Raw genomic sequence first — 11,292 nt, 5'->3', positions numbered from 1 at the left:
ACACTTCCAAAAATCAACCAGCACAGTGTCCTAAGTTCTCAAAAAGGCAGTGCAATGCCTTGACTTGAAATTACACTTCCTTTGGAATTAAGTACGAACGAAGGACCCTTGGTTTAAGATTATTCACAGCAGTAGTACATGTAGAGATGACAATGTGATAACAACGATTGTTTCAGTTAACGCTCTTGCCTTGAACTTCTACTAGTACTTGACAGGGGCACCCTTGAATGGTTCATTTCGGTGGATACCTGTTCGGAATGCGTTAGTCGTCTCAGAATTTCGATTTAGTTGTAAAGAAAATCTAAAGTTTTCTTCCGCAAAATGTCAGTTCAAAATTTCGGGCCAAATATGTCGTTAAAATTGCGAAAAAATTTTAAGTGTATTACTAAAATGTTGTTCTTGCCGGGTGCCCCTGGCTTGAAATGAAGTATGAATGTGTTAAAAGCAAGAGCTTTATTGGAAACATTTTAATAAACATGATGAGGAACTGTGACAAAAGCAACTTACCCCCTGCAAGACAACAAGGCGCAAAGAAAATGATCCAGAAGGTGCAGTAAAAGAAATAAAAAAGAATTGTCAGTATTTTCATTGGTAATCCTTATCCAGTGTAGGTACATGGTAAAAATGACAACAAACAACTACACAATTTTAAATATTGTATCTGATAAGTAAGTAAAATAATAAAGTACAAAAAATTAAGGACAATTTTATGAATTAATACTCACATTCTATCAATGGCAACCGTGGGTGATCATGATGTAGTAAAAAAAGACAAAGAAAACGAAAACATTAGTGAGTTGACCACTGTCAGACATGTGTCCGTGCATGTACATTTGTAATAAGGACGAATACTGGCATCCCCCACAGATTTTGCAGGGGCGGATGACATCATCACCAACTTGGCAAAGGAGAGAGAGCCTGGTATCGAGATCATCGAACGCACTCCCTAATCTTTGATTATTACTGATAATAAATGAATGTATAGGTTAAACTGAATGACTGATATAATTGAAGGCTCGGGGTAAAATCAACCTACAAATGTATACTATTGCAGATTGCTTTTGGTTACTTCAGCTCAGATTCACCGCCGACCGGAGGTATTGCATGTGGCCTTCAATTTCTTCAAGAAACGTTGCTCCAATGTTTTGTCCGCCGCTTTGCAATTCGTTTGTAATAAAAATCTACGATTATGGACAAGATTTCCATTTTTATCACAAAACGAAGCAAAGAGCCGTGGGAAAAAACATTGGAGCAATGTTTCCTGAAGGAATTCAAGGCCACATGCAAAGCCTCAGTGAATCTGAGGTTAAACAACAAAAAGCCAAGCCCTTCAACTATTGTCATGAGATCCACAGTTCTTGAAAGAGCTCTCTATAATTATTCTCAACTCATGTGCAATATTTTAAATTTTACTTTATTAAAATTTACTTCTAAGGTATTTTTGAATTATTTTTTTTGGTCTTTTTTAAGGATTTAGAGAAGCAATTTAAAACAAAAAATAGTGAAAATAGACTACGTTTTGAAGACATCTTGGCTTCATTTTAATTTTTTTAAATTTATTTATTCATTTTTTTTTTAATTTTATTCTATCACTTAGGACGGTGATGCAAGTACCTAACTGAAGACAATTTGTTAAAATGATATTGCCGTCAGGTACAGTGTAGGCATTGTAGTATGCCATAAACTAGTTTCTCACCGTTCTTCCATTGACGTCAATCCCGTGAGTGCCCGCCAGTAGTTTAACAATATCTGGTCTTCCATGTTTAGCCGCCCAATGTAGTGCACTCTAGAAAAAAAGTCACATAATTATTGAACTAAGTTTACATAACAATGTAGCACAAAACTCTTTGTTACAAGTGTTCAGAAAGTGGGGAATGGTACAAAAAAAATTGCAATGCAAACAAATAATAAAAGTAAGAAGACAGTCTTCTTGCTTTTTGCTTTTTCCGCCCTTCACCTTTATTATTTGCACGCATAGCAATGCCACTTCTCACTTAATTGGAACACCCAAGACAGGCTAGTCATCTTACAGGGAACATCTAAGGTTGTCTGGAAGAATATCAGATGCACATTAACAGAACACCAACAGAGCAGGGTGCATATTTCCCATTACATTTAAAATGGAGGTCACCGGCTAAATTCCCAAACATTGTGTTAGATTGTGTAATTAATCTATGTCTAGTTCAATTGTTCATTTAATGTGTACTGATGAACCACACTTTAAAATTTTCAGAGAGAAAACAGGGACAGCTCACAGTCTCTCTAGATTCCACTGAAACTATAATTAGGTAGATGATAGTACGAGTGATTTAAACAAAAAAGGATCCTACATCCGTAGACAATACTTACATACTAAAATTCCAATGCACGGGTAGAAGCAGCACATAGTAGCAACATGGGTGGATACAAAGAACAAATTTTAATACACAGGTAGTTTAACTTAAAAGTTAGTAACAATATGTTCAATCAATTTTATGTTTATGTTAGTAGTTAATTCACTACTGAATAATAAAAGTCAGTGAATATTTTGCACAGTAAAAAGCAATTGCTTACCCCCTGCATCAGGAATGTAAACAGGAGAACAATGCAAACAAAAGAAATAAAATTGTGATTAGTTTTAATACATACAGTCATAAAGACATAAAGCAAGGTCCATCCAAAAATGTAACTGCAACCAAACGTTATAATGTCAGCAAGTACAATGTACAATTAAATGGAGTACATGATTGAAAAGCTTTAGATGTAGAATAAACATTGTCCCTGTGTCTTTCATAAGTCTATTCCACACAGCTGAAAAATAATCAACACACTGATGTGCATAAATTTATAATATATTAACATGTAACACATTAATGTACTGTACTTACCAGCATAAAATCCTGAAGTGATATAAAAAATAAAAATAAAACTTGATGTCATGACTGTGTTACAATAATAAATTATATGTATTAAATTGTACATGACTATACATTGCTAATTAGTGTGTAGTACCTGCTTAATGAGTGTGTGAAGGAGAACTGTATTTAAGGAAATGTGCTACAAAACAATTATTTACAGAGTTCTGTAATAAAAACTATTATTCTTGTTAAACACTCTGAATGATTGGTATGTACATGTACATAGAGGATGTACAGCTGTATGTGTTATATTATTTTATCTTCCTATCATTCTTGGGTATGGTAATTATATAATGCATGGTTATGAGTTTGAAACAATGGAAAATAAAATTTAAACCAAAGATAAAATTGGACCAAAGCATATACTGTACAAGCACAGTACACTTCTGCACCACTAAAACGGTCGCAGCATCCTATGCTGATCGCTCTCCATTAATTTACATCTAAACATTAAGGTTACCATATACTTTCAGAGGTGTCTCACGTTCAGAGCAATGTAGCGAGTCCGGTTTAAACTGTAGATACCTGAGCCCCATATCAAATTAAAGCTTATAGAGCTGGCTTTCAAACTATACCAAGAATTTTTAAAACAAAAACGAAATTTCGAATTTTTCATGACCTCTAAATGCGAGCTTCAAAATCACCTTTTGAAAGCTACAAGTCAAAGTGAATTTTGTTTTTCGCTAATTTAATTCAATGCTCCTCTGAGTTTCCGGACCCAAAGCGTTAAAAAAACCATGCCTGCATTTTGTCATATTAAATTGCAGTGAAAAGTTACAGTCAGAACATTTTCGAAATAGGATTAAAAAAGTGTCGAGTGATCATACAAAAATTGCATTCGGAGAAAACATATTTCGAAAAACAGTGCTAAAAATTTGACAATTCATTTCATTTCAAAATTCTTGGTATAGTTTGATAGACAGCTCTATAAGCTTTAACTTGATGTTGGGGTTTACATGTAGGTATCTACAGTTTAAACCGGATGTCCTACATCGCTTGGATGCGAGACACCCCTAAAGGTATACGGTAACCTTAACCCTGTATAGTTATTGTTAGTAATTATTGTAAATGCTCATAGTTGACCTAGCAAACAAACAGAAGCTGACCCTTTTTGTTGCCAGATTACGATCCTGCTCGAGTAAGCACATGATCTGTGCCCTGTTTCCTCTTGCTGCCGTCAGAAACCACTCTTTTTCTAATGGTTCAAGCTACAAATTAACATATATTACATTATAACCACGTCAGAACAAAAAAAAAAAAGTTCGATACAAATCTAATTCATGGAAGCACACAAAAAACTGCATTCAAATTATAATCTTCTGCATTAACTTACATGTGCAGATGGTCCTCCCATTAAGTCATCCCCTGAAAGAGAAAAAAGCAAAATTAGTATTAATAGTAAATTTCTCTAAATGATTATTGTACCCACTGTTCCTAAAACAAAAAAATTCTGCCTGCGTCGTGGTTTGAGGTTTCGATCACACAATCGCAAAACAGTCATTGGTTTTTCATACTATCACATAAATTTTATTTTTGCAATAAATGTTATTGATCACAGACAATCACAAACAAGCACAAATGATCACAGAAGATTACAACATGTACACATGTAATATAGTTCTGTGATTACAATCGACTACAATTGCATAAAACTGCAGCAGAAGTTTGGTTCCATAAATTTCATGACCACAGACAGAACTTTTGCCAGCTGATTTTGAGATCGTTTATGGTTTTGTTTCTGATCATATACATGAAGAAATCAGACTTAAAGGAATGACCACTTTATGCTGACACCTTGTGATTATCAACATCTATAACATTGTAAAAAAATGAATTTCTTTTTTACTCATGATTGAATCAACTTTGAAGTGGGCTGCTTGAAATTAACCTCATGGCCACTCACTCTCTCTCACTGTCTCTGTCTGATACACATGTAACCTTTTTCTGCTAGTTAGTAACTCAAGCTTGCCGGCTAGGCTGTAAATTTCCCCAATAATTGTACACATGAACTCTAAAATGAAATCATTTTTATGTTATAATTCTTTGTTCCAGTATGACACGTAAATGTATTATCACTGACACTCAAAAAATGCAAATTTTCTTTTCAGCCTTTGATCAATTTAGAAAAAATATTCATGTCTCGAGAAGAGCTGTCATTAATTAATTAAGTTATAAGAGCACATGGCAGCCTGTGTAATGTCTCAAGCAGGAAAATGTCATGTTATGTTTTATGTTGGTGGCAAATTAAAATTTGTAAGCATTCAAGAAGTTGAGTTGAGTTTTGGTAATAACTTAGGAATAAAGGGAAAAAATACAACTGTAAAGTTATCATTTTAACATAAAATTCATTTCAAAACAACAACCCCTTACAGGTATCTAATGTATCTGACATACCTGTACCATTCACCCTTCGCTGCCTAAAATCAAATTCTCTTAACAATGTTCTAGGCTTTGCTGAATACTAATTGAGCGAGTCCATGTACATTCTTTAAGACACAGACATGTCGTACATATACTGTACATACAATCAGCTGACAAGAATGTAAATATTTGCAAGATTATCAAAAGCCCCCTGCTTATCAAAACATGCAATTGATGCATGACTGTATAAACACACAGAATTTACATACTAGAAGTATTTATATTCACTGTCAAGTACCAACTAGAATAGCAATATTCTATATCCAACGTCTCAGAAATTTCCAATTCCCAATACAAATAATTCTGAGTTAACAACCAACAACCAAACATAATCGTCTCAATTCCCAGATCATGTAGAGTTACTTTTGTGTCGATGATTTGAAAACAAGGCAAATAGTTCATCCACATAAACATAACAATTTCAAAAATTATAAAATATCACTTTTGAAAAACTCAAGTCCATCACTTCATAATTCATGAAATAAAACAAAAATCAAAACTTACATGTACTGGTACTTAGAAATCTTAACCAAGAACGTAACATACAGCACACACATACACTTGTACTATTAAAATTTAACAGATAAGTTGAACTCTAAACCTGATGAGCCATCACACAGAGAACAGTACATACAATATACAATCCACACTACTCAGAAAGGACTAATTATTATCACTAACAGCAGACGAGTTCTAAGACTCACTGTTTTTGGTCCTTGAATGTCTGATGGCCATGAAAAAACATCACTAACAAGGTGAGATGAAAACCCCAAACTAAACCATTGGCTCTGTAGACATTTTTATCTTTGGATCCACAAAAAAGTGTTCTACACAGGCCTGCTGGGATTTAGCTGTGATGAATGCATTAAAATCTTTTTTAAGAAGCTCAAAGTGCTTTTGTTGTGAGACTTTAACCCATTTATAGCAGGAGACAGCAGGTGGCTACCAAAAGAATATGATGAATAATTGATGCAGGAACAAGCATGCTTGCAAACAGAGATCTGCTATAATTATTATAATAATTACAATAAATAAACAAATTAATCCCATGTGTATACACAAATATCAGCAAAAATTCAGTTACATCAAACTAAACAGTCATGAATTTGAAACTTATTGTTAAACTAAAATTGACCAGACATAGATAAAAATTACAGATTGAACAAGATTGCTGATTCCTTGTAATAATTATAAAGTGAGGTATTTGAAAATACTTAGAAATATGAAATACAGTGTAAACAGTGAGAATAATTTTTATCTTAAATGTTTTCTTAAATGTGGAACATCAACCAGAAACATAAAGTCTATATTAAATTATACTTTATTTACTGTAATATGTTTATTCTATATTTGGCAATAAATCTATCCCAAGGAATTTTTTTTTTTTTTTGGGGGGGGGGGGGTGGGGGGGGGGCTTCGACCTTCCACTTGGATGGTCTACAATGCACTGTAACATTAATTAAATAATAATTACTATAATTAACATTATAACAAACAAATTGTATCAAAGCATTATTCATGGTCTCCTGATCACACAGAACTATTATCAGTACAAAGCACACATGCAAATTATAATTTTAAGATGAAAGATACTGACCTTCCAGGTCATCATCCATGCGATCCTACAAAAACAAACATAATGATTCTGTTTATGAGGCTGACAATGAAATTATCCCTGCGTTAAATTACAGTACTTTTGTTTCATGTGATTTTGGCATCCATCTTTTTTCATGTTGCTACAGATTTTAACACAGTCACTGAGCTGACATCACAAACACATTTATGACCGAGATCTGGTGTCCATTACATAGAGAGCGCCTTATTTTCCGTGATTCTTCAACCCCATTCTGTCTTTAGGGTGGCCAATTACAATGAGGCATTCCCAGTGTTTCGAACCTTTATACAAACAGGTAGTCAGGCACCAATTTGAAGACCCTTCAAATTCTGTAAACCACTTTTGTGATGTTTGCATCCTCATTAAAGATTACCCTCAATAGCTAATACTGACATTATTTATTGTTTATACATGTATATTGATTCTCCCAGTGTGTCACACTGTGTTGCACTGTTTACTTGTGATCGGAGCTCACAAACAAACAGTGCAACTCATAAAAAATTACAGTACAGTATAATATACAACACACCAACACATCTAATAAGATAATTTGTATTTTAATCACTCACCAAATCATCATTACAACGTGAGATTCTGTCAGATGGAGTGCTAGATGGCATTTTACCAGAATTTAAGAACTGCTTTTGCAGCATTTGAACATTGGATTCTGACATGCTTGAACCAACTGAATTGCCGGACTGCAACAAAAACATATTAAGACAGTCTTGAATCAACCTAAAAAGCACCAATTAAACCAAACTTCAAGCCTGTTACCTTACAGAGGTCTAGTTACTCTAAGACAGCTCAAGAAATTGGGCAGAAGTAGGGGAGTGGGAATCATGTGATATAATAATGATGGTTTATTAATAAATAAATAAATGTCATTACGTCTACAAGATGAATTGCATTGGCATTTGTTATCAACAAATAAAAGAATATTGTCTACTTTAAGTGTAGTATTCAGTTACCAAGAGCCAATATACATGACACAGTGTAGAGAGCAAAACATCCATTTTGCTATTAAAATTTGTTACAATTTTCTGAGATAAAAGAGATTTTGATCAATGTGTGAGAAACCCATCCTTGGCTAAGTGGAAGGAATCCAGTCTGTTGTCAATCGTTGGGACGCTTTCAGACAAGGTTGTGTTTGCCCTTATCTCCGTCACATTTCTCAGATGTACACTGTACATGTATTTAGTGTGACAAATACCATGTTGTATCGTTTGAAATTAAGACAGACGCTTGTTTTTAAAGAGGTGTTCACTAAGACAAGTTACCATGACTCATGCAGTAACTGTATTGAAAATGTGCAATTCTAGAAAATGTCCATACTCCCCCCATGGAAGGTTTTTGCTTTGCACCACCCCTTCCCCCAGGAAATTCCACTTTTGCTTCATGCTTTGCTTCTTAAATTTAGGCTTCTAAGACCCCCTCCCCCTAGGAATTCCCAATGACCTTCCTTGGGGTGGGTATGGATTTTTTCACGAACTGCCAAATTTAAACTTACATCAGTATCAACACCACTATCAACCGAGCCATTACCAGCCAAATGCCTGCCATCATTTGCATCCCCTCTCTCTACAGGACTGTTCTCTTTGTTTGGATGACTGAGCTTAGGAGATTCATCTCCAAAATGGTTTCTTATTTGTGCCACAGACCCACCAGGCATTTCCTCTAACCTTGCTCCACGGAATGCAGGGGGACCAGACACAGGTCTGTCCCTTTGTTTTGTGGGTCTTGGTGGTTTGCGAAGCACTGCTGGTGCTTCTTTGGGTTTCTTGAGAACAAAGTATTTCTCTCCCTAAAGATTCATCAAAATTTATGGCATTATTGACTTAATAATATTTACATTCATAAAATCTTGTATATGTTGTGGTTTAATTTTTTTTTTTTTTTTGGGGGGGGGTTTGAATGTTTTCAAACCAGTTTAATTTTTATTTCCTTTGTGCAGTATTCATTACCATAATCTGAGACATAGAGAAATGGAAATCAAACTGGTTTGAAAATTTTTTAAACCAAAAAAAAATTAAACCACAGCATTTAAAGATACATGACTTTTGTATAATATACATTTCTTTTAGCGAGTGAAATGATTTAAGCTTAAGCATTCCTCAATTCCGTGATGATAATTATTGCTAAGCTTATTTCTAAAGGAATAATATTATCAAGGCTTTGAAAGTTAATCCAAACCTTCACAGGTATTCCTCAGAAAAAAAATGTACAACATGTATACACACAACTTTTATAGGAACCCTAGAAAACCAGGTATCGCTGTAATTACTGTAAAGCTAATAAACTGTAGAATCTGAAAATAATATACTTTTTAATATTTTTGCTTTAGGAGAGTGCAAGCCCTGAAATGTAAAACTGACAGGGTAAGCTTTGACTGCAGAATTATACCAGCCCTCAGTAAGATGCACTTAAACTGGACTATATCACGTAGGTGATAATGGGTTAAAATCATCGATTGAAATGAAAGAAAGAAAGGCTGTTAGTTCTATGTGCTGAAAGCCTGGACTAACAAACAATGAAGACTTAATCAATCTGGTTTAATTTACATGTACACGTATTTTCGCGAGGATATGATGCTTGTCAATATATATTGCTTCAAAATTATAATAATTAAGTTTAATTGAAGAATTACACTTTTAAGCTCTATAAATATCGCCAAGATAATCGATTTATGAATTCAGACTGTCTGCCTGCAATTCTAAACCCACACAATCAAGTCAAGACTCAAATCATGCATAGTAGATCGACTCGTAATTCTTTGGAAACAAGTAAGCTTATTATCTTGGAGTTTAAATTAAAACTTACATCAATGGTTTGAACTGTGGCAACGGTATGCACAATTTCCTTAAATTCACCCCGTACTTTGCCTGCAAGAAAAAGCTGTTAGTCTCATGTAAAAGGCATTGTGAGATGAAGCATTTTAGGATTCATTCATAAACAACAACATTGATGCGTACTCACTTTTGTTGACTGGATCGTTGAGCTGTTGTCGAAAGTGGTGTACAAGGTCGATATTCTTCACTTTGCCATTATTCTTGACTAAAAAGTCCCTTACAGTATCGTGTGTTATGGCTTCGTTGGCAGACATGGCAAAGTTGCGTCAAAACTCTAGATTATTCCATCATTTCTTTTATAAATACTGATGATTTCCGCTAGTCAACATTTTCCGCCATCATAAACGAAACTGAAAGGCATGCTGGGAGTTCGAGTCGCAAATTCCTCGCGTGTTTACTTGCGCGTATGAGCTCATGTCGCTCGTAAATAATTCGCGGGATTGGTTGATTGAGTTTTAAAGATACTTTACGGCCGTTAAAGCCTATATTTATCTCTATTTTTCAACAAAATAAAATAATTTACGACCATTTCCTTACCTAACGTATGTGCACAGCCATATCACACGGGCAGCAGTGGTAGTCTCTTTTATTATATGCCGTCTATTTATAGGTTATTTCACGGTTGGTGAGCGAGTACGATTTTTATTCACAAGTTGTGTAAAACAAACGAACGAGCGCAGCGAGTGAGTTTGTTTTATACAACGAGTGAATAAAAATAGTACAGCCGAACTAACCGTGAAATAACTTATTTATTATATGCATACCGAGATTCATAAGCGAACAGAACTCAAAGATAAACATATCTTTATTTTCTTTCAAAGGAAAACAACGCCTCACAGTTCGAGAGTTGCACTGAAATGGCTTCCTTGTAACATCTATAAGATGTAAGTTCTTAAATTATCAAGCAAAAATGACGTTAAAAGGCAGAACTAGTTAGAATAAAATAGGACATCCTGAAAATATGTAGAAACTATATGTCTATCCTGAAAATAGATCTACGGAAGTTCAAAATTTGAAATACAGAAGTGAAAACCCGAGATTTCATTTTTTGTTGCTTTATCAGAACCCGTATGCTTGAATTGACAAACACTAGTCAGAACCCGAATCAAGAGGTTTGATTCTTTGTAAATTTGCTAGGGTTTTCCTCTCGCACTGAAGGAGTGGGCGATTGATTTAAAGTGTTTATTGCCACACTAATTTGTCCTCCGCTTATAACAGCATTCGAAAAAAGAGAAAGGGGCTGCTGCAGACTCGTACACAGTCGCTATTTATGTGTTTTGTGGGATAAAAAGATTGGATACGAGGATGGATTGAGGCCATTTTTCCTTCGCCTCTTCCCATGACACCCCGCGTGCCTCAACTTGTTGCCCTTGCCTTTCCGTTTTAGATCCCTTTGATTTGACTGAAGCGCTTGCCGAGTTTGCTCGAACTGAACGCCTTTCATAAGGCAAAGTCATAGTTTTTTTTTCTTCAAATGGCGCTCAAAGCTAGCGAAGAATGGAATTAGGCTCGT

The 11,292-nt window shown here is 34.8% G+C and overlaps 1 protein-coding gene across 4 annotated transcripts; it reads right to left on the bottom strand.

Annotated features, from left to right (window-relative positions):
• Positions 1 to 706: 706 nt before the first annotated feature.
• On the bottom strand, positions 707 to 10,138 carry LOC146489821 (ankyrin repeat domain-containing protein SOWAHC-like). Of its 4 annotated transcripts, none has more exons than XM_085102890.1 (10): positions 9,907 to 10,138; positions 9,751 to 9,812; positions 8,441 to 8,734; positions 7,503 to 7,631; positions 6,916 to 6,940; positions 4,231 to 4,262; positions 4,004 to 4,105; positions 2,864 to 2,879; positions 1,697 to 1,784; positions 707 to 728 (listed from the first exon to the last, which is right to left on the bottom strand). In XM_085102890.1, exons 1-10 carry the CDS (start codon positions 10,031 to 10,033, stop codon positions 722 to 724), a joined length of 882 nt encoding a protein of 293 aa, XP_084959016.1. In that variant the 5' UTR covers positions 10,034 to 10,138; the 3' UTR covers positions 707 to 721. The 4 variants fall into 4 exon arrangements, 3 of the variants coding, with proteins under 3 accessions (XP_084959016.1, XP_084959037.1, XP_084959028.1); XR_014862711.1 differs by lacking the exon at positions 707 to 728 and adding an exon at positions 2,350 to 2,556 and having other exon boundaries at positions 1,706 to 1,786; positions 2,868 to 2,879; XM_085102911.1 differs by lacking the exon at positions 707 to 728 and having other exon boundaries at positions 1,749 to 1,786.
• Between the last annotated feature and the right edge of the window lie 1,154 nt (positions 10,139 to 11,292).

The sequence above is a fragment of the Pavona decussata genome, unplaced genomic scaffold (genome assembly GCF_977016875.1).
Source record: "Pavona decussata unplaced genomic scaffold, jaPavDecu1.1 SCAFFOLD_3, whole genome shotgun sequence".
NCBI classification, from domain to species: domain Eukaryota; kingdom Metazoa; phylum Cnidaria; class Anthozoa; order Scleractinia; family Agariciidae; genus Pavona; species Pavona decussata.
The sequence above is the reverse complement of the archived record's forward strand: the minus strand, read 5'-3'. Positions and strand labels throughout refer to the sequence as shown.